General features: G+C 37.9%; 1 protein-coding gene across 2 annotated transcripts in view; it reads left to right on the top strand.

The window, feature by feature from the left end:
• Nucleotides 1–4,360: 4,360 nt before the first annotated feature.
• Nucleotides 4,361–25,050, top strand: part of LOC149086989 (ATP-binding cassette sub-family G member 1-like) — a 44,348-nt gene continuing 23,658 nt past the window's right edge. The window contains exons 1-3 of one of the 2 annotated variants that reach the window (XM_089231834.1): nt 4,361–4,445; nt 13,162–13,510; nt 23,409–23,523. In XM_089231834.1, the coding sequence (XP_089087960.1) occupies nt 13,213–13,510; nt 23,409–23,523 (413 nt within the window). In that variant the 5' untranslated portion in view covers nt 4,361–4,445; nt 13,162–13,212. Of the gene's footprint in view, nt 4,446–10,057; nt 10,159–13,161; nt 13,511–23,408; nt 23,524–25,050 lie in introns of those variants that run through there. The other variant, XM_089231832.1, reaches the window with a different exon arrangement.

Raw genomic sequence — 25,050 nt, 5'->3', positions numbered from 1 at the left:
TTAAAGATCTACAGATATTCGTTCGTGAAATGTTTACGAGATGGCGACACAACGATACGATTATTTTATTTTTTTTCGGTTCACCGGTACGTGCTGTTACCATATTCGAAAACCAAGAAAGGGGGATGCCTGCTCGCGCGCTTTTGATGACGTCATTTATTCCAATTTCCACAATAGATGGCACCCATATTCCAACTAGTAGCTGTGGTAAACATCTTCAGAGCTCAGAGGTGAGTCTGGTACTTCCGAGTGACAACGAAATGCCCTTCTCGTCAACTATTCCGGTTTCACTTGATATACAGATTGTTATCGTCGGCAATCGGTATAAGTACCAGACTCACCTAGAACTCCTTAGAAGGTATATGAAGGCGTCTTAGACTCACCTATGAAGATGCCCGCCTCAGTTGAGGGCGAAATACGTTTCAAAGAAATAGCAGACCATGACCTAACAGCCCGATAAATCCTTATATGCCGGCCATCAAAGCCAATGCCGAAGCAATGAGACTTTGGTGGATCCGTGAGTTTAGATGAGAAAACCTAAACTCACGGATCCACCAAAGTCTCTCCCAGAACCCCTGCTTTCGGTGAAGTACTTAACATATTTTACGTGAAATAAGTGAAAGTAGACAGAAATTGAAGGGGGAGGGGTAAAAGACTTCGCGTATTAAAATTTAAGAAGGCGAAGCAAAAACGAATGGTTATTGCATTATAAAAAATTGTTATGGAACTATGAAGTTTCATTGAAAAGGGAGGGAGGTTGGACATCAGGATTTCAGAGATGATTTGGTGGGGCAATCAGCCTAAAAATATTGGGAACCACTGGTCTAGTATCAATGGTTTGCCAGTAAACTGTAGCCTAGGGACTTTTCTTACTATCCTGTATAGTGGCAGGTGTAGCTGCAGCAACGGCTGATCGAATTTTCAATTCTCATTTCTTGATATACAGTAGGACCCGCTTATAACTTTTCTGAAAAAAACTCATCATGAAAGAACATCATCTTTGGTGTCCCATGCAGGAAGAGCTTAGGCACTTTTGCCCATTACTCTAGCACCAAGTAGTGTAACATGAATTGTGGGTCATGCTTTTGGGAAGAGATATTATTCTGTGAATTCCCAAAAGTTTTGCAATCGGCGTGGTGGGGGGGGGGGTATGGTGTCTGTTACCATATTATTGAGCCCCTTTAGTGGGATTATGGTATAACTGCAAACCGATATAGGCCCCTATGAAAATAATTGAGGAGGTTGCTCCTATATGCGGTACCCTTTTAAAGGAAAAAGGAGCAGTGGAGATCTCTTAAGGATTATGGCCAAAACTCAACATTAGGCTATTGAAAATAACTCACGAGAGTATGAATTAGAGCAGAAAATTGATACTTCATATGAGTTCAAGTGTTTGGTATTGTTGCGTTGAAATTTGATGGGTAAATTTATGCACTTCTTTATATTCATTTATTTGATTTTCTGTCATTTTGTACATCTGCATTTTTGGAGGCGTTTGAGCCAGGCCACGACTACCTAGATAAGGTTATATAGGAGGTCGTGGACTCGCAGCTATTCGTTGCTACAATAGCTTCAACCGAATACAATATTCCCCTTCTCGTTCTTTTCTCCCTCGCAAACATTCCTTGATATGCTTTAGCTTGCATTTTTGTGACGCTCCTGGAAATTCTTCTCTCATCGGCGGACGTGACACGACCTAGAACTCCTTAATACACGCCCAATATAGACGCTTCTTTAAGCGTCTTTAATACGCTTTGGTCCACTGGTCCAAACTAGAACTCCTTAATACACGTATATGAAGGCGTCTTAACACGACCCTAATCTTTGTGACATGAAAAGTCACCTTTTTGCTTCTTTTTCTCTCGAAAGGCGAACGTCCCCCCCTTGTCGACGCAGTTGATTGGTGGCTTCTTGAAGGACGAGAAGTACTAAAAATGTGGCGCGCTGAGAAGTGAGCCCCTTTGGGGGGGGGGGGGCAGGCTTGTAGCCTTAAAGATTCGTTGGTGTACTCTCGTAAATGTTTTCTTTTAGTTATAAACACAGAATTATTAGTCAAATGATGTATCAGAGATTCGTGATGAATTTCCACAGTGGATGAGCGGAACGACTTCCAAAATCGTGGTCTGTGGCAGGAGAATGGCGTGCAAAATCTTCAGGGTACGACCAGGGCCGTCTCTATTCTACAGGGCCGGTAGAATAGAGACGGCCCTGGTACGACTCGGCACCTCCGGACAGAAGTTAACTACTAGTTAAGGACTCTCATATAAAAAGTAATTCCACCGATATCCTTAATAGTTAGTCATCGCACAGCCGGTACCTTAAGAATCATTCGAGAAGCTGAAAATATCCCGAGATTCGTTGGGCAGTGGCATTCGAGAACCTGAAATATCCTGAGGGTCCACAACCAGGGCCCTTGGTTGTCGACGCTGGCCAGTGGCATTCGGGAAGCTGAAGATATCCCGAGAGCCCGCAACCAGGGTCCTTGGCCGTCTACATAGAACAGTGGCATTCGATAACCTGAAAATGGCCCGAGGGCCTGCAACCTGAGATACCCGGGGCACCGTCACATTCTCCCGAAACTCATCATCAGGTGGTGCCTCAACGACCTCCTCCTCTTGGTCCCATCGCCGTTCCGGACTCGGAGAAGATACTTGAGATCATAGGATGCTGTGAACTTAGGAGTCCCTCTTAATTATGTTAAAAGAAGTGATTAAAAAATAAAATGTTTTCATTATGATTTATAAGAAAAAAGAAAGACTTCTCTCTGTCTTTCGTGTTTTCACTGTGTCATCAATGATTCTAAACTTTGTTTGATATTTTGTGTTTTTAGAGAACCTGGGTAGTTTGGTTTGGTTATGCTAATTCCACTCATCACGATAAATTTTAAATTTAATTAGTAAACGTAATATAAAAATTCACCATAACAGTATAATTGAGAAAATTTACCAAGTTGTGAATGCTGGTTGCATTTACTACATCACTCAGTGCCACCTGATGATCATCATTGACAACATCACTAATATAAAACTGTGTTATACAGAAAGATCATTCTTCTTATTAAAAAAGCATAAAATCATCAGTTTGCTCAAGTCTTTTAAATGATTTAATGATTTTTTTAAAATTATTTAAGCTAAAATACTATACTATACTATGGCCCTAAACTGCAGAATGAGAACTACAAGAATACAGTAATGTAAATAGATAAAAATGAACATACGATAGTATGGTTCTGAGGTACAGATTTATAGTAATTATCGTTATTGAATTAAAAGTTGGAAAGATAATTTTAATCCTTGATTTCTGTGAAGAATAAAAATTCAAGTTGGCTTATTTGAAAAAAAGGGCTTACATAAATTAGGGAAAGAAGCCCTGTCTGTTAGTTTATGTGCCCCCCACCACAACACTTTCCTCTGATTTTTGAATTCCAATATCTCTGCGAATATTGCTCTTACAAACGCGGAATTTTTTTTGTTGGCATCAGGAGAGACAGGGCAAACTCTAATTGAAAGTTAGAGGACAAGGGGACCGTCCCCTTAGGGAATTTGAGGACAAAGCTTCAGTATAAAAATTTTATTCTTATATTTTAATAACCATGCAACCCCCTTGCAACATGAATGACGTATCTGAGTTCTACACGTTATTTGTGGATACTTTTTCTAATGGGAAGTATGTCTCTAGAATTAACGGCTCGCCAGTAAAATGTGGCAGGAGGAATTTAGTAATCACCCTGTATATAATTATAATGCGATTTCAGAGAATTTAAGAAATAAATAATATACAATTAATGAAGGCGTGTGATTTCAGAAGAGAATTCAGAATTAATGAAAGAAATAGTTTTGATTTATTAAAAATCTATAAAATTTATTGTCTGTGTGTACGTGTATGTTCACTATATAAATCTATAATTTTGGACTTATCGTTGCCGAATTTTGCATATACTTAAAAGTTCGTCAGAGCTGGGAAAATGCCGAAAAAAAGTTATTATAATTATTAGTTATAATTAACAAATGCTCGTTAAGATATCATTGTATGTGATGGATTAATTTCCAAAAAACCGGGAATTTTCAGGAAAGGAAAGAGGGAGAGCCACCTGGTCAATATCGCGCGCGGTCTCTATGGCACCGGGCATTGACTTCTTTCGTCTCGAGAGCTGACAACTGGACAACTTCCTGGAAAACAAGGAAAATACGAGACTCACACACATTTGACGGCTATTTACTTACCGATTCACCACTTTCAAAAGATGAAGATGTTAATGGGAAAATGTGTGTGCAGAAGTGTCCCTTATTTCCGAAAGCAACACTGAATTGTCTGAATTGTTTGTTCACGATACACTCATGCCTTTTCATTACCGAGTGAACCAAATTGTATCTCTCAAAACGAATTTTTGTATTGAGAAGGAAATTAAAAATGTCTCTATGAATAACATGTAAAGACCATGGAGAGTAAGTATGAAATATTTATTTTAATTGAAAAATGCCTAGTTTTTACCGTTGTTTATTGATTGATTTATTTTGTCAAGTCAAATGCATATTTTCATGGACTAATTATTTAGATCGGGACCAACAGTTTGCAGCCGATTCTGAATAGTGCTCCCCGAACTTTTTAAAGTGCGGGACCGCCTTTTAACAGGAAGTTTATCGGTGATTCCCTTCCTCCCCCGACAAGAATTTTATCGGTGAGACTTTACCGTGATCATCTTAATTCAAAATGAAACAAGGCCTGCACTGCAATCTGCATTTAAGGTATCCGACTACCGGTGCCGTCTTAACTCGGGGGCCTCAAGAGAAGAGGGACCTCACAAAAAGGAGATTTGGTTGAAATTTTCTAGAATTTACCTGCTAGGGCCTCAGAAAAACCACTTGGCTCGGGGACCCCGTGACGCTCTTAAGACGACCCTGCCGACTACAATTGAGAGCGCTTTTTCATAAAATTGTGCTGGAGTAACTTTTAATGCCATTTTTTTTGAGAGTGTCTCAAAATCATGAAAACAGTAAAAAATTTTGGACTACCTAAATGTCATTTTTTATGAAAAAGTCGTTTTTAATGTCAAATTTTAAGCAAAATTCGTGTAATATTCGGAACACGATTATAAAACATTCTATGAATGGAATGTTTTGTATTTTATTAAGTACATTTAGATAATAATGGTGCAGGTTATGAACCAAAACTAAAGGGATTTTATAGTATGTTCATAAGTTACACTCAAATTTTAATTGTACGTGCGAATTTTTTGAAATTTCACTCCACATATCGTCTATAAAACACTGTAATTGGACAAGTATATGTGACAGACCTTAAATTTTGACTCATAACCTCAACAATAAGCAGCAAAATATCATATTGAAATTTCGTAATGATGCAATGAATAGAGTTTTAGAAATAATGTTCCAAACTCAAGTAAATTGTCAAAAATAGCAATCCTCGTAAAACACATTTGAAGTTTTTATTCACGTATTACTTGTATGTGAAAACGCAACATTTAAGTGGGCGTAACTTCGATTCTAAACGTCATATAAACAAAACAAGGAGTGTTTAGGAATTACAACAAAGAGGACTTTTATAAAAAATAAAAATAAAAAAATGAAAATTGATATATTTTCTCCCAAAATGACGTTTTCAACGTAGTCGCGCGGATACGTCGAAATCAAATAAATCCTCAATACAGTACTGCGTACTAATCAATTTAAAATACATATATTGGCTATTTTGTAAAATTTTAATATGCTATATATGTTAACATGAGATGATTAACTCAGTTAAGAGTTGAGACATTATATTGGTCCGATATATTTTTATTCAGGTTGAGAAAGAGGCAATTAAAATTCTTTTCATGTTGGTATTAATTTTAGTAGTTCTCTTGACCCCTCCAGCTCATCAATACGACTCCCTAAGAGGGTCACGAACCACACTTTGAGAACTACTAGGCTAGACAAAGACAACCATTGCTTAGCTTTTATTGGAACCCAATCCCGCTGTTATATTAACGGATGAGCTAGCACAGGCCTATCTACTGAAGACCATATGGCGACATTCGAACTGATATGAACTGATATAATGGACGGTATATAAACATGTATGATACGAGTGTGATTAGCTGATTCATCGCGATTCGAAATTTTATAGTCCAAGATTATTGACAATCATTTGATTAATTGACGATTGCTGGATTCTTTATTATATGCACAGACTATACACCATCATCTTATAATCCTGTTTATAATTTTGATTGCCCATTGGCGTTTGTTGTTTAGCTTTTAATTATCTGATTTCAGATTGTCAACCGTTTTTGTTTATTTATATATATATATTATTTTTTTGTTGCTTTCGTCTCTGAAGCGACAATGTTTGTTGCTTATAATAAAACTTTCCGGTTACACCCATCCTTCGGGAACGCTTCAATATCTCTCTGAGATGGGAAGCGAGGCTATTTTTTTTTAATAATTTTTTCAATTTGCATTCTTTTTTTTTTCTTTTTTATCTTTTAAGTATTTTCATCATTCCTGAATATTCTAAGTGTATGTATGGTGTATTTTTGGATGTCACATTTTTCCCCCCAACTTAAATACATCCTGGGCAGAGTCCAGAGTAACATGGGTTCCCAAGCAAGTGATGATCGGATGAAGTTGGGTTTCCGTAGTTCACAACTTGAAGAAGCGAATGCGAACCGAAATCCCCGTTGAAATGTTTCGCCACAGAGAGCAACAGACCTACATCGGCACGAATATTTAATCATGATACTTCACTCACAAAATGAAATAGAGATGACAGCACTGAAAATTCTTACACATCACCGGACAAGCATAGGGTTACCAACCGTCCCCCTTTTCGATGTCATTTCAAGCGTCCTCCTACGTTATGAAAAATTCGCCCTTTTGTCCTCTTTTTCAGATTTCCGACATTATTTTTCTTTTTTTCTTGGGAAATTTTGTTTTTTCCACGTTGAAACATATATTTGTCCATTGATATGAGTGTTTTTTGTGTTCTTTTTCTCACACAAATTCACCAATGAGGCTTTTCGAATAGACGTCATAATAATCATCAGCATCACTTTGAGGCACAAGCACAAGATGATGCCCATAGAAATTAAAGTTAAAATTGCCGATTTTACCGTAGAAATGCGGAAATTTGTTGGGGTTTTCCGCCGCATCAATGATTTTGAAAATTGAATTGAATTCCTAATTTTCGAAGTATTGAGTTCGCTTAGAGATACGGAGCCCAGAAAATTACGTATAAAATAATTAGCCAGACCTACTTTTGAGTTAGATATTCATGCAATAACATTGATTCCACTTTTTTATGTATATCTTTTCAAGTAGGAAAATGAAAATTAATGCCTCCATATTGTTTTATAATATACAATTGCATCAATACACGTAGTTTAGGATGTTTTTAAATTAATTATGGGCCCATAAATTACATTGAAGAAATTTCGCGGCTTTATTCAATCATTTTTTGAAGCAAAAACAGGCAGATCAATAGCTTGTACTTCAAGAAAATTTTCGAAATACCTAGAGCCCATCAAAAAGAAAAAAAAAAAGATTAATTTTTACGTTTCTTTAATTTAGATTTGTTTCTTTGATGAGTCGAGCAGGAAGTCGCCATATTGGTTACCTTGTATGTCCCTCAAGAAAAAGGGAAATATCACGTGATCCAAAAAAGCATCATATAGCCACCAAAATTCCCTTAATTTCTGTTTTAGAGTTGGGGAAAAATTATCATTGTGGCCGATTTAATTGGTTGGAATAGTGGCGCCATCTATTGGGGAAATTAGGATAAGTGACATCACTAAGGGTGCTCACGCAGGTGTCCTCCTTTTACAGTTTCCTAAATCTGCTAGCCCTCGATACGGACTCAGACCTTTTATCATTGAACGAAATCTCTTATGCACCGGAGGCCTGGGTGTGCTCATGCATCAACAAGGCACTATCCAGGCCTACATAGCTGAGGAGTGCTAACATAAAATGTACCGGAAGTTTTAGAAACATTTTAATTCAACTTATATTTCTTCTGAATGAATCAGGAAAATTTTAGAAGGAGAGAGAGACAGAGAGATATCCTGAAACACACACAAAACTATATTCCTCAGCAATTTCGAAAATGTTTTCTTAAGAAAAATGCTTTTAATATATATATATATATATTAAGGAACCATAATTTATCCATGGCTTCCCAGCAGAGGCGGATTTAACAGCGGGCGCCTCTGGCCTCGCCCTGGACCCCTGACTACTGAAGGGCCCAAAAACCAAAACTACACACTTTTTTCTTATTTAAGGGGGGTCCAATATTTCTTTCGCGCACGGGGCCTCAACCGACCTTAATCCGCTTCTGTTTCCCAGAATAGACCAGTAGATATTCTTCATCCATAAAAGAACCACTTCAAAGCACAGCATCACATCAATATCGCCAGCACGCCAAGACGACTCTGACAAAGGTTGGCGATGCCCACTTCGAGAACCACTGCTTTAAGCGGTTTTTAAAATTTCCCTGGCCCGCATTATAACTGCTGCAGTGGAAATAGCTAAACCCTCTGCGAAATGTCACACATATTTCTTAAGGAAAAACATTTTTCTCCGATTTTGTGCAGCTGATAAGTTCTCCCCCCAAACATTGAGAACAATGAAAAAAAACGAAAGAGAAATACATTCTGGATTTTTATATTATTTACACTGTACGCATATTCTTATACTACCTCGAAGCGAAGGGGGGGGGGGGAGTCTCTCTTCCCTTCTGTTATCAAACATTGAATAAAAGATGACCCAACCCACTGGCAGTTGATCTAACAGGTTGGGGGTGGGGGTTATGGATGAAACATTGACATGTTCGCGAACAAAGCTCTCCGTCAGAGGCGCCGACATGAAGAAAAAAATTGAGGGAGACTGAAAGTTGCAAGTTGTTGACCCGCATGTTGCAGCGGGAAGAGTGCGTTGCATCAGGGGGTCTCGGAAGTATTTCAAACATGTCGGTGCTCGTCTTGAACTTTATGTAAGAACTATTGATTTCTGAATAAATTCTGGGGTGCTCGGACCCCTGTCACGAATTACCATGAGTGCTTGAGCACCATCCGGCTATGACGCCACTGCGTTTCATTGTACATTCCTGTACAGAGCTAGCTGGGCTTGGCATTTCCGAAATTAGAGGGTTTTTAGGATGCGAGATATCTCTTACTTGCCGAAATAAAAGACATCAAGTTAGGCGAGCTATTGCCACTGTAAAAGTTAAGGGACAAGTTATTCACAAAAAAGATCTGATAATTGAGGATTTCACCATCTTTGGGGCCATTCAAATATTACGTAAGCAGATTTTCAGCCATTTTTGATTTCCCCCCATGTCAGAAAAGTCAGCAAAACACTGACCCCCCCCCCCTCCCACCCTCGTCAGCAAAATTTCGTCAGCAGCTGAGATTATTTCATATCTTCAAAAAGGGGTGGTTAATGACACGTAAGCAACCTTCAACCCCCCCCCCCCTTGTCATCAAAAGTCAGCAAATACGAAACCCCCCCCCCCCCCCGATGCTGACGTAATACTTGAATGACCCCTTTGAAAAAAAGGAAGGGGGGGGGGGAAAAACCCCCTATTTTAAATAAATCGACAAAAACGTAAATTTTTGTGTAAAAAAAACCCTAAAAACATACTTAGATTATGTATTTTTTTTAAACAGAATTATAATCTCGTTTTTCCTTTCATATCTTTACGCAGTTTTAAGAGATCAAGAGATACGCTAACAGAGCTATTGTATGAGTTTTATCAACACAACACTATAAATTATAATTCCTTCCCTTAAAAAAACATGCTTCAAATTATTATTTCAGAGAATTTGAGGAAAGTAATTTCTACATTTCGGGTGTAATTTAATAACGTGATGAAACATTGCTTTTACAATGTGTGTCCACAATACCGAAATGTCGCTTTTTACATAATACAAATGATCCAACGTTACAGGACTCTCATTTTGAATTCAAAGAACGTTTAGGATATGGATGATATTAGCATTAGCAGTGACCTCGAAAGCATAAGCGGAACGGGCTTGGGATTACACACGGTAATGAAGAGATATCAAAACCTGGTTTCGTGCACGAATAAATATCTGAACAAGAAGCTTCACTGAACGGATAAACCATCCGAAGCTGTGACAATAAACCTTTGTGAAGAAAACAGGTATGGACATTTTAAACAATTACGTACATGGAGTTTACTGTAAAAATTCGAAGTCCCGTCTTAACGCATGGCCCGGAGGGGGGGGGGGAGGGATTCCAGTGCTTAGGGGGGCCATCTGATTGAGTTTTCCGAGATTGAGCATGTAAATTATTAAACAGAAATTTTTATTCAGCCAGAGGGCCCTCAGGATAATCATTTTGTCCGGGGGACCATAATGCTTTTTAAGACTGGCTCTGGATACGCATGCCTAAAGAGTGACTTGAAAAATAGTTTTTCCATTATTGAAATATTTTCGAATTTAATTTTCAGAACAAAATTTAAAAAAAAAATACATTTTTAATTCAATTGCTAGAAGAGATTTTTAAGTTGATTGGATAGAGATTTTTGATTTCATAATTTTCATTAAATTGTTGAAAAATATTTTAACTCAGATAATAATGATCTTATCACTTTAATAACTACAGTAATTTCCCATAATGAAGTCAGCTTTAATGGCTAATTTTTAGCTCTCGCGGCTAATTCAAAGCCACGGCCTATATTCGATAACTTCTTTTTTTACCCCAGCATTCCAATTTCTAAAGAATATCATTAATTTCTATGAAAATTTTTACTCCAGGAAAATGTTTAGTAAGTAATATTCTCAAAGAGAACAAGGTAAATTAAGGGGTGTCACGACACCTAACGTTATTTTTTCTATTCAACAATTTATCGTTGATTTTTCAGAAATGGTTTTGAAAAATCCATTTTTGACGTAAATCGAATACAAAAAATTTCGTATTAGTCGTGTTTCTTCTGAAATTAAGAAGAAAAAAAAAAATGAGTGGGCGCAGTAAAACCCAGGTAGATCAGACACACGCCTAAAGTAGGCCTACTAAAGGATGTTTATAGGTGTCGGGAGTTCGATGCCCGGTTCGTCCTTGTCAGAAACTTTCCTGACACAGAGGTACAACCAAAACGGCGACATGGCCACAGAAAAAGATTACTACCGTAGGAGGTCCCACAACGAGGGGTTAGTGCACCAACCTCTCAAGGTATATAGAGTTTATCGAGCTATGTATGGTATACATCAAATTATAAGGTATATGAAGTTTATAAGAGAATGATATAAATTGTGTTTCATATAACTGAATGGTTTATCCATTCAGGGCAGCAACTGGGGGAAGGGAGACGTGTTAACTTCACTCTTTAATCTCTCCTTCAACATTACAAGAGGGCGCCAAAATCTGTGCTTGCCCTAGCTGACCAAGCATCTATTTGCGGCATAGGGCTTACCGCTCAAACTTGCAATCGATGGAGAAAAGGAATATTTAAGGAATTATTACGAATTTTTAAGCACGTTTTAAGAGCATTAACTTTCAAGCGGCTTTGGGGCGGTAGCGTGCCTTCTTGGGGGGTTGGAGGGGGGGGGGGCGGGAAATACTTTTTTTCCTGAGGCCCCATGAAAGAGTCGTTATTATGCCAAATAATTATATGTTACGGTTAATGTGATAAATCGGTTATAATACATAATAACCGGTTACTATGCATATTTACCAATCGTCTTGGAAAGTTTGATAAATTTATCACTTTTACCGGCGAATATACATGATACCCAAACGTCGTTGGTAAACTTGATAAATACTGGAAACGTCACTTTTAACGGCGATTACTCATAATAACCAATTGTCGTTGGTAAATTTAATGAATACGTGAAATTTATCGTCTTTATCTCTGTGATTATGCATAATATCCTATCAGTGTAATTGGTAAATTCGATAAATACTGGAAACGTCACTTTTAACGACGATTACTCATAATAACCAATTGTTGTTGGTAAATTTAATGAATACATGAAATTTACCGCCTTTATCTCTGTGATTATGCATAATATCCTGTCAGTGTAATAGGTGAATTTGATAAATATGGAAAAATTCGAAATGAGTCTAGTATGTGTGATGAATATAGTGGGACCGGGGTATAATGATAACTAATTTACGATCGTACCCCGATATTATGATACAATACATGTATGAATTATTATCTATAGTGCGTCATATAGTACGATTGATTATGTTTACCAACGACGCGACGCTTGGCTATTGTGTATAATAGCCGGCAAAAGTGATAATTTTTTAAGTGCTTATTAAATTTACCAACGACTCTTGGGTACTATGCGTAATCACCGGTAAAAGTGATAAATTTAAGGAAACATCAAACTTGCCAAAATGCTCGGTGATTATGCATGATAACTGGTTACTATGTATAATAACAAAATTTATCACGTTTACCGTAATATATATTTTTTTTGTGTGGGGGGGGGGGGACGGTTGCCCCAGCCTAGTTACGGGCCTGACTGTATCTCAATATCTTATTAATGTCACTCAATTTCTAAATAACATATTTTATACGCATTGAATTTTAAGTTGAGAAAATTGGTAAACACTGTGCAATTACTTAAGGTATCCGACTACGTTTGAGAACATATTTTCCTACAAAATGGTAATAGAGTATCTTAATAAGTGTCCCAAAATGATGAAAACAATAATAAATTTTGACTACTTAAATGTCATTTTCTATGAGAAGTCATCTTTATGACAAATTTTAAGCAAAATTCGTGTGATATTGCGAAACACGATTGCAAAACATTTTACGAATGAAATGTTTTGTTATTTTCACAGTACATTCAGATAGATAATGGTGCAGGTTGTAAACTAAAATTTAAAGCAGAAGTCTTCAACCTTTTTTTTTCCAGTCGCGAGCACTGCCGGTGCTCACCCTTACAGCAAGCTCGACATACGAATGAAATATTTGATTGCATATTATATTTTAGCACAGTATTTGATTGCATATTATATTTTTTTGCCAAAAGAATAAAACATCTTGAAAACGTCAGTCACGGTTGTAACGACAATTCGGTAATAAAGACAAAATTTCGTAGAATTTTTGATACCGTACAAATCAAGTTTGACTTGTATTTCTATTTATAGTTTATGTTTGAACATACTGCGTATTTTTGCATTTCAGTTGTGAAGATATAAATTCCAACAAACTTCATCCAGTCATACCGGCCGAGTAATGGCTCATCTGATGGGATTCAACAATCTGAATCCGGCGAATCTGCAGTCGTGGGTATCCAAGACTTTCGATAATTCTGTGCATACCCACGAAGATGAGTATGTCAATAACCACGACATTCCACGCATGAACAACTCGTCTGTTGTCAACGTCTGGAGCGCATCTGAAAACACACTTCCAGGCGCCAGGATCGAAGACTTCGCGAAAAGCGTGGCGCTCGTCGGCAACGGCCAGCCAGCCAATCATCGACAGCCGATATCTGTCTCCTGGAAAAATATCACGCTATCCGTCGAAGAAGGTGAGAAATACTCTTGAGTACAACGATTTACGGGAAATTTACAGCCGTAAAATTCACCGACAGTAATTCACCGCTACGAAAATTCACCGATCAACAATCCACGGGCAGAAAATTCACCGCTTTGGAAAATTCACGACTAACAATCAACGACATTTCTATTGAGTGAGTGAGTGAGTGAGTGAGTGAGTGAGTGAGGGAGTGAGCTCGTGATTAGCGAGCAATGGCCGAGTGAGTGAGCTCGTGATTAGCGAGCAATGGCCGAGTGAGTGAGCTCGTGATTAGCGAGCAATGGCCGAGTGAGTGAGCTCGTGATTAGCGAGCAATGGCCGAGTGAGTGAGCCAGTGAGTGATAGAGTGGTTAGTGAGTGGACTGAGCTACCTAGTGAGCGACAGAGCGAGCTACGTAGTGAGTGAGAGCGAGCTAGCTAGCTTACTCATTTGCTCACTCACTCGCTCATTCATAGATTCACTTAATTGCTTATTCACTGAATCATTTGCTCACTCACTCGCTCATTCATAGATTCATTTATTGCTTATTCACTGAATCATTTGCTCACTCACTCGCTCATTCATAGATTCATTTATTGCTTATTCACTGAATCATTTGCTCACTCACTCGTTCATTGATAGATTCACTTAATTGATTATTCACTGAATCATTTGCTCACTCACTCGTTCATTGATAGATTCACTTAATTGCTTATTCACTGAATTATTTGCTCACTCACTCACTCATTCATAGATTCATTTATTGCTTATTCACTGAATCATTTATTGCTTATTCACTGAATCATTTATTGCTTATTCACTGAATCATTTATTGCTTATTCACTGAATCATTTATTGGTTATTCACTGAATCATTTATTGCTTATTCACTGAATCATTTATTGCTTATTCACTGAATCATTTATTGCTTATTCACTGAATCATTTATTGCTTATTCACTGAATCATTTGCTCCCTCACTCGCTCATTCATAGATTCATTTAATTGCTTATTCACTGAATTATTTGCTCACTCATTCGCTCATTCTAGACGGAAAATTGAATATAGTGAGTGAACAAAGTATAGTGAAAATACAAGTGTGAATATCGATTCACTTAATATCCTTTATACAAGTGAATATAGATTTACTTAATTGCTTATTCACTGAATCATTTTCTCATTCATTAAAACATTTGCACATTCACTGACTCATTTGCTCACTTGGATCACTTACCCACTCAATTTATTGCTCATTTATTGATTCATTTACTCACTAGCTCACTCGTGTCGAACTGTTGTCAGTGAATTTTCCCAGCTACGAATGTTGCTGTCGGTGAATTTTTCGATACAACATTGATAAGATGAATTTTTCAACACAGATTCTATCAAATTTGCTTTAATAAGATTTGATATATTCCAGAACTGCGCGTTTTGTAAAAATAAAATAATATAATTTTAAGCCACAGAGTTTCGCATTTCAGAATTCGCCCACCGCCCCACATATTTCAGAATTTCTTTCTTCTCATCGCTCCCTCAACTCAAGCCAACTGATAGAAAGTATTCTTTGCTATACCCGTAATTCAGTGTTTCGTAAAGTACACGTCGCGGCTCCTAGGGGGCATTGTCAACCTTTCTCACGGGCATCGCGGCGAGCTTGAGATATTCATTTGTGTGCCTATTTATGCTTTGAGTTGATTTTTCTATAAGTAATAATATCAGCTAAATCATTAGGGAAGCCGCAGATGAACCATGAAGTAGGCAAGGGAGCCGCGGTTGACAAAAGTTTCAGAACCACTGCTGTAGCTCCTACGTTCTTCCCATGGAGTATTCCATCGCCCCCCCCCCCGGACAGTGACGCATTCACAGGAGGGCTTAGTGGGATATAGTCCAGGGCATCAAATTCAGAGCAGTAGCAAATTTGAGGGATGAGTGGTTAAGAAAATTAGTAGAATGGGAGAAGGGCGGAAAAATTTGGGAGCCCTAAATAAATCCGCCTCTGCCGAGACAGTGAGGGAATAGGTCAGTGAGTGATCAAGAGAGTGACACGGAGAGTTTTCAATCACATGAGTGAGTAAAAGAGTGGCTTAGAGCGTGAGCAAGCATGTGAATGAACAAAAGAGTGGCCCGGAGAGTTTTCAATCACATGAGTGAGCAAAAGAGTGGCCCGGAGAGTTTGAAATCACATGAGTGAGTGAAAGAGTGGCCCGGAGAGTTTACAATCACATGGGTGAGTGAAAAAGTGGCTTAGAGCGTCAGCAAGCATGTGAATGAACAAAAGAGTGACCCGGAGAGTTTTCAATCACATGAGTGAGCAAAAGAGTGGCCCGGAGAGTTTGCAATCACATGAGTGAGTAAAAGAGTGGCTTAGGAGCGTGAGCAAGCATGTGGATGAATAAAAGAGTAACCCGGAGAGTTTTCAATCACATGAGTGAGCAAAAGAGTGGCTTAGAGCGTGAGCAAGCATGTGGATGAACAAAAGAGTGACCTACAGAGCCAGAGCAAGGAACGGTGAGTGATGAGTTGGTCAGTGAGTGATAACGACAATTTTTCCCTTGATTACGAGCTGTTGTTATAACGGATTCCTACTGTAATTTCGCTGTAGCGCATAACCAAAGGCAAACTCACGGAAAGATGCCTGATAACGCGAAGGTAATGAATTTCATTTCGAAATAACAGGAAAAAATTTTGATAATAACTACAAGGAAGGCTGAACTAAGTGGCTTTGGATGCTCAGCCCGTTTCTACAGATTATTATCTTATCATTTCTTTTGTTCGTTCAATGTGTACGTTTTTCAGCAATCGATTTGGATCGCGATAAGTTATCGATCATGACAATCAATCCATTTAATGATTTTTTTAAATTTACCGTATTCGTCGAAGCAGGAAGAATGACCACCTTCCTTACATTAATGTAAATCATTACATGTTTAAATTTAAAATGTACTACATAATATTTTTTTGTACGTGTCATGTACAGTAAAACCTCCCTTTTGTGGACACCGGCGAGAATAAAATTCGACCGTAAAAGAGGGGTGACCGTTAATCAAGGGGTTTGAAATGTACAATTTTATTACACAATGAGTAGGGTGACCATACGTTCCATATTCCCCGGGACAGTCCCGGTTTTTTCTGTTTTTTGGGCTGTCCCGACTTTTTTTTCGCAAAAATGTCCCGGTTTTTCCCGTATTTTCAACGAAGCCAACTTGACTTTTTATATATTGTTTAAATCAATGATTAAAATTATCTTACCAACTCTGAAATTACGTTACGATCATTACAACTATGAACAAGAATGTTCATCTCAAATATTTATCGGGTTTTTTTTAATTTACTGCAATTTGAAGTGGCGCTTCACTTCCAGTGATTGGTAACTTTACTGTGATTTTAGCATGAGTTGGCATAATTTTTGGCGATAATTGGCCATGTCCCGTATTTTGAAGCTCAATATCCCGTATATTTCTCGAGCAAATATGGTCAGCCCAATAAAGGGAAATATTATTTGGCCGTAAAAGAGGGGCGACCACATCTCGGGGTGTCCATTAAGAAGGGGTTTTACTGTGTTTGCGATTCAGCAAAAGAAATACATACTTTTTTTCTTTCAAACCGAGCACAACTCAGGTCTATCGCCATGAGCGATTTGCTACCTAGCGAGGTTGTGCCGGAAGGGTAAGTGTGCGTACCTAACAGTCTGAGTACGTATCTAGTGTAGTGTCTGAATTTTTTTAGTGCTGCCATCTATATTTCAGAAGTGAAGTGTAATGATTGAATATTTGTACCGTTCTGTAGGCCTTTGTACCGTTTTGTAGGTCTGGTGTTTTCTGTGGCGAGACTTTCTAATGGGGAGATCGACTCGCAATCCACGAGGAAATTGGTAACCACAGAAAACCAACTTCGGCACGGCACACCAAGTGAATTTCTTTTTTGAAATGTATATTGTATGAGTTACCCCCGACAAAAAAAAAAGTTTAGAAAAATGTGAATAAATAATAGACGTGCGTCTGCAGCCTGCGGTAGACCCAAAACCAGCAACCAATCAAAAAGCATCATTTTGACGTCACCAAAAAGGGAGATCCCCCTCCCTTCCTCGCTTAGCGGCAAAGCTGCATTAAGAGCGGCTTTGCTTAGCGGTGACTTGTCCTGCTTGGCGACTTGTTTCTAGAATAAATAAAGGACTTGTATGTCATGTTGGCGAGAGAAATTTGTGGCGTCTGTAAAAAAGGATTTCAAAAGTAAATCTCCCCCCCCCCCCCTATTAAGGAAACAAGTGAGAAATGTCCACAAAATTTTATGTGAAGGTTCCATTTCTTGCTTTGAAGAGAACTGTTCTGTGTGCAACGTTTAGAACAGTTTGTAATTACAGAGAACATTTGAAAGAAGTGCATTCTGTTACGTAAACTTAACATAAAATTTCTGTTACGAGGATATAATCATCAAGAACAAATGAGTTTTCCTTCAAAAAAATTATAAACGTGCATTTTTTTATAATTAAAAAAAAATCTATGAAACAAAAAAATAAATTTTATAAGTCATTTCATACTCGCTATTCATGCGAAATCTGCGTTAAAACACTTACTTTTTTAGTTTATTAATCACCTTTGCAATTTAAATATTGAAACAATTAAGTTTTATGTTTTTTCTATTTGTATTTTCTCTGATTTAACGGGGGTTTGATCCTGAAAATTTCTTGGGCTGTGTACTATTGACAATAACTTAATATGATTTTTAAAAAAACAAGGAAGATTCATCCTGTTTTGATTCTATCATGTCAGACATAATATAAATAGAACATTTATTTATAAAAGCATGCTTATTTTGATTGGATACTGGTGATATGAATGAATCACATTTAATCATACATTAAAAAAACGAAGATAGTAATGAGAAAAACAAAAAAGCCTCAGTCGAGTTAGTGGGATTCGAATCCACAACCATCGCAATGCGTGTCTTAGGCCGGTATTACACTATGAAAGTTCTTTGTCAAAGATCATTTATAAAATACGTTTGACAAAAAATTTCATAGTGTAATGGGCAACTTCGATAAAAGTCGCTCTTTATCAAGTTTTATTTTATCAAACTTAGCCTCCTCTTACCAAGATTAATGCTGATGCTGAAAAAGATCTATACAGCAGTTTCAATTGCTGAAGTTTACGTATAGGCTATACTTTATGATTTCATAAAGAAATTAGAAAATGAGTTGTAAGGTTGTCAGTGGGAGCTACAAATATCTTAATGCCGTATACGTGAACATCAGCCTACAAAAACAGAATCAAACAGTTGGATGCTTATCGGTTATAACGAATTGAATTCCGTCCTAGTGAACCTGCAATGCAATACTAAAATAATGTTGAATATATCGTTATAACGAATGGTCATATTTATATATATGGGATACAAGGGGTCTCATATTTTCAAGTAATACGTCACCACTCGTGGTGTGGGGGGGGGGGGGGTTCGCGTTTGCTGACTTTAATGACAAGGGGGGGGGGAAGGAGTTCGAGTGATGATTGTTTGAGAAATAGAGGGGTAAGAAAATATGAAATTGGGTTATGGTATTTGGTTGGTATATATGAAATGGTATATTATTTCCGAAAGTAAAGTATTTATGTAAATTAGGCCCTATACTTCTGGTACTTGCAATCAGGTAGTGGGAGCCCTATAACATCACTCGGTCTGGGGCCGTGGCCCCCCACAAGGGGTGGACTAACAAGGCTCCAGCCCTGGGGCCCGGGATGATTTTCATCATTTTTTTGTTTTTTCAACTATAAATTCATCATAAAGGGGAACGTGAAAGATCCCAGCCTAGGGGCCCTGCTTCAGGATGTGTGGGGCCATGCCCGGGGCCTTATGATGCTCTTAAGTTTTACAGACATGGGTTATAGCAAGATTGGGGTTGGATGGGTCAATGAAGGTTACATGTCGTGGGTGACAATCTACGAGTCCGCAAATTTTAGGGGGCGGGGTTGTTTCCAAGTTTTTCTTTGGGGAGCCACACTGGTAGATCGATTTTTTTTCAATGGATTAAGTTCCATAAAATCGAAAGTTGTACTTCAAGAAAAAAGCCCGAATATCTCTCTGAAGCACTACCGTACTATTGCGAGAATCGACGTCGGGTGTGTTTTGTCAACGCGATAGCTAGATGGCGATCTCTAGCTTTAGATAACGCTCTGATTCTGTTCATTCCCATATAACCACTCAAAGAAGGATCGACGTAACTACAGATTTGTGTCAGAGTTCCTCACTCTTCGTAAGCCAATGCGCCACAGCGCTGTTGATTTTCAACTTTGAGCCCTGAAGGCTAATCGATCTCACGTTAAAAAGTCGCGCCACTGAGAGCAACAGTCCTACAACAGTACAAATATTCAATCATTACGCTTCACTCACAATTTAAAATATCGATGGCAGCACTGGAAAATCAGACAACACTAGATAGGCACTCAGACTGTTAGGACACTCCCACATTTCCGGCACAACTCATTCGGTAGTAACTTGCCCATGACGATAGACCGGAGTTTTGCTAGGTTTGAAAGAAAGTCTTTGTAAACGTTAGAACCATTGAAATATTGATAACAATTCAATGGACCACTTACAGCCATGATTCCATGACTCCCTTGTCTCAGTCAACGGTTTACCCACGGCTCTCTTAATACTTGAAGTACTACTTCAAATTACTGAACAGTTACACATCAATATAGATAGCTTGGCTCTGATAAATGCTGGTGACTCACCCATAGAAGCTGCGACTCACACTTTGAGAACAACTGGAACAACTAGGGGCGCGATGATGATGATGTGTCAATTCATCTATACATATATGGATTAGATCAGTCGACTTCATCTTTGATGCTGGGGGGCAATGCCTCCCATGCCCCCCCCCCCACCGTATCTCCACCCATGCTCGGCACCCCCGCGCATCATCTCATGACGAAATAAGTTTTACTTAAATACTTATTACTATTAATTCATCAATAAGTATCATTCACACTAGTAATTATAATTATTAAACAATTATTAATTAATCAAGATGGTTGGGGGAACGATTGAGTTAATGATATTAAATGAATTAAAACGGGCTTTAACTGGTAGGAGTAAATTAATTATGAGCATCAATTACTTAAATATCATCCAAAACTCATCATGGTGGTTATTTCGTTTGTTAATTCATTATTTGTTTATAATTAATGAATTATTATTCATAAACTAATCATCATCAGGAACTAATAAGTTCGTGGTGATCAACTGATTCATTTAAAACGGACTTTGACTTGGTAAAAATCCGAAATGAAAACGTTTACAAGCGTTTTTTGGACTTTCACCAACTTGCTTTGGTAAAACCCGAGTCTTTGGGATTTTACCGTTACATATAAGACGCAATATTAATATGATGAAACACGGGCAATTTAGTCGCTAAACTTTTACTCTGAGCGTTGTATTCCTCAACTTCTTCATAAACTGACATATTCATTATTCATTTAATTGCGTTCCTAGCTAAAGATGTAATGCATCAAAATAATTAGCTTCTTCCGCAAATTACTCCATCCAATACAATCATCCACATAAGTTTCATGTTTTTTAAAACCGAAGCCATTACAGAGGTTGCAAATGATAAATTTCCTATAGCAAATGGTAAAAAAATTTCTTCATCCATAACTACTACCAGCAACAGCACAAGACTAAGGCCGGGATTACACTATAAAAGTTTGATAAAAGTTCGTTTATAAAACTTCAAAAATGCAACCAATAGGCGAATCAGTTAAATTCGCTCGAATGTAACAGATGTGTTTATTGGTTCCTTTTTTCAAGTTTTATGAAAGAATTTTTATCAAAGTTTTATAGCGTAATACCAGCCTCACGATGACTGACAAACGGACGAAAACTTTTGCAAAAACAATTTCATATAAATCTTTTATATAGTGTAATGTGGTCCATTTCCTTTATAAAATAATTAAAAAAAAAAAATTGAATACAAAATTTATAAAAGATCTTTGCCAAGTTTTATAAAAGAAAATTTTATCAAACTTTTATAGTTTAACGCCGGCCTTACGCTCTAACCACTGTACTAATTGCGGTTATAAAACATTTGTAAAATTAAGCATATCTATCATTAAACGTCGCCAAGTATGTTGGCGTCAATCAACAATCGTGCCAAATAACCAAGATCATATCCTGCGATCAAGCTCTAGTGAAGATGAGAGGAAAAAACCTTCTCCACTCCCTATTTACTGACGTCATAAAATGCTGCTTTGTGATTGGTTGCTGGTTTTGGGTCTACCGCAGGCTCTAGACGCACGTAAATAATAGGGCTGGGAATCGATTGAAATTTTTAACCGGTTAATCAAAAATTTTTAATCGATTAATCGATTTTTTTGTCAGCTATAATAATATTAATTGATGCTATAAAAATATTTTTATTAATTTCATGCACCTATTCGCCAGATGTAAACAAACGTAAGAATACGTAGATTAAGAAATCAATTTGAGAAATTAATTAACTGCCCACTTTTGAAGCAATTCGAAATGCTTAACCATACTTAACGGACAATCCTCAGATGCGGTCACCCTCTTTTACGGCTAAAATAATATGATTTTCCCTTGTATAATAAAAGTATAAAATTCAAACCCTTTGTTAATGGTCGCCCCTCTTTTACGGACGAGTTTTTTTTGTCCCGCCGGTGTCCGTAAAAGAGAGGTTTTACTGTATTTTGTTAAATTGTGGCGTTTCTTCCCTTTGATCTCTTGTCATTTCTTTTTTTAAATCGTTTCTGTCACTGATTTCGAAACTACTTTCGATTATACTCTGTTGCTTGTTTTACTCATAGGCGGAGATAGACTTGGAAGTCTGTGGGGGGGGGGGGCAAAGTCATTATTGCTGGGGGGGCACGATGATGATGATGTCAATTCATATACATATGATTTGCATTACATACATGCATTAGATCTGCCCACTCCACTTTTGATGCCCCCCCCCCCGTATCTCTGCCCATGGTTTTACTGCAGTAAAACCCCTCTTAACGGACACGCCGCAGATGCGGTAACCCCTCTTTTACGGTCAAATAATAATTTCCCTTTGTATAATAAAAGTATGCATTTCAAACTCCTGATTAACAGTCACCCCTCTTTTACGGTCGATTTTTTTCGTCCAGCGGTGTCCGCAAAAGAGAGGTTTTACTGTATTAGTTATAATTTTTCAATTTGTAGTAAATGATGATATATAAAAATTAAAGCTTAAGAATATCGTACAGTATTTATTCTCAAGTCTTGATACTATGTATATGTTACTGCCAAAGTCCGAAGTTGGCCACTTCGCGAGGTGGCCAGCCTCAGTTGACCCGGCCAACGTCCGAAATCTGGGATTTCGCCGGGCTTTGGACAGCCCTTATATGTCGATCCCTATATACGTATCACTAAGATATCAATATTCAGATTCCTTTGATCGTCAGGGTTGCCATAGCTAACAATAATAATCATAGTTAACTATGGGTAATTATAAATGGCCATAATTATCGCAAAAAAATACGCCAACGCGGCGATGACCCCGAATTGTAGGGATCGATATAGAGGATCGAATATAGGGGCCTGCGAAAGCCTGAATTTCCGACAATGGTCTGGTCCAACACAACCTATAGCACAAGGCCTCCGCACGGAGCTTGTGACGTCAATGAAGAAGGCCATTTCTCCTATTGCCATTGGATATATTGCTTCAGTTGCGTCACGAGCTTCGTGCGGAGGCCTTGTCCTATAGGTGGTGTTGGCTGGCCACGGGCTCTCACAGTAACGTATGTAAAAAAAATCAGAAAATTAAAATGAGGAAAAAGTGGCACAACAATGAAAAATGTAAGTAACCGTAATATATTAGTAATTTCCTATGATATTATAAATTATAATTTAGACGAATGAATGAATCCTTTTTTTCAGATAAAGAGATATTAAAAGATCTGAATGGAAAAGTCAGCCCCGGAGAATTGACGGCCATAATGGGCCCATCAGGAGCTGGAAAAACAGCTCTACTCAATATCTTATCTGGTTTTTCGTGAGTAAAAATAATATATTCCTATTTTTGTGTGGGTATTAAATATTTACCCGAATTAGAAAATTTAGTCACAGTTTCCCACAATTATTAAAATTCTATCATGAGTTACGAAACTGTTTCCCAAATTTTAATAATTTGTAATTTTTAGGGCTCGGATTTTTATGACCAAATGCTGATTGGTTAAAAAAAAAACACCCGAAATTCAAGTTTTTTCAACCTATCAGCAACGACGTTTTATCTTCAGGTCATGAAAATCCGAGAGAAGGGTGATTCATAACTCAACGTACAAACTTTTAGGGGAAGGTAGAAAACACAAAATAGAATCACATAGGAATGTATGACAATTGTTTTTGTGCATAAGTAATAAGTTGATGGTAAGAGCTTTGAGCACTTGTTGTGTGAAACTTAACGTGTATACGTAGTGTCCTCGTGTAAGGTATCGCTTAATAAAAAGTATAAAGAGTAATTTCCACCCGTTTTGTTGACTTGTCATTTCTGCATCTTCGTTTATCCTTCAGCTGATCAGGTTGGAGTTTCCAGTCATACATTCCTATGTGATTCTGTTTTGTTTTTGCGTTTTCTACTTCCCCTAAAAGTTTGTACGTTGAGTTTTGAATAACCCTGTATGTATAAAATTGATTTTCTCTGTGTGTGTGTGTGTGCATGTTCTTTATACCAATCTACGATTTTAGTCACCAAATTTTGCGTATATACCAACCAGGAGATCCCAGATTGAACGATGGAAACACTTTTAAATTTCGTCAGAGATGGAGAAATGCCCGAAATGGGCAAAATTCTGTCGGGCAACAATAGTTTCTGCGCCTCAAGAATGACTTTTTAGAATGTAGATTTTGGTTACCGTGGTTCCTTAGCAATACGTTTGACATGCGTCTTCACAATGGTTTGTAAGACTCCTTTAATGGTGCCAGTATTACGTATGGAGCGCCAGAGTGGCGTGTTGGTAAGATGCTCGTCTACCACCGTGAAGGTTTCTGTCCCGTCGTTCGAACACAAGGGAAGATAGCGATAAGATATTTTCCCTAACGAGCTTGAGGCGGCTACTGATAGACAACGCCTTCATTTCTAACCCATCTCATTAATGGCAGTAAATTGCAATATAGCAATATTGCCAGAGTTGGTGTTTGGTGAAGTAGTATAAGTTTATTCCTTTTTTTTTATGGAATTGTCACTTTTTCAGTTCTCCCAGTAATTGAAGAAAACCCAGGCAACGCCGGGTATTTTATCTAGTAATTATAATAAGATTGATCTTAAGGCCGAAAACACACTACACTGACGTGACGTGATAATCGCGTCACGTCAGAGACGTTGCAAATTCCGATTCATGGAAATTTGGTGACATTGAAATTATATGACGGGAAATTCCCACGTGTCGCAGAATATCCACGAATCAGAATTTACAATGTGTCTGACATGACGGGAAGTCACGTCACTGTAGTGTGTTTCAGCCTTTAGCCTCTTTGCGAGTATCCGGGTTCAAACCCCACCGTCGCCACAGTGGTGGTCAGC

The sequence above is a fragment of the Pholcus phalangioides genome, unplaced genomic scaffold (genome assembly GCF_987345545.1).
Source record: "Pholcus phalangioides strain wild (caught in Gottingen) unplaced genomic scaffold, Ppha-v1.0 ptg000004l_1, whole genome shotgun sequence".
Taxonomy (NCBI): domain Eukaryota; kingdom Metazoa; phylum Arthropoda; class Arachnida; order Araneae; family Pholcidae; genus Pholcus; species Pholcus phalangioides.
The sequence above is the reverse complement of the archived record's forward strand: the minus strand, read 5'-3'. Positions and strand labels throughout refer to the sequence as shown.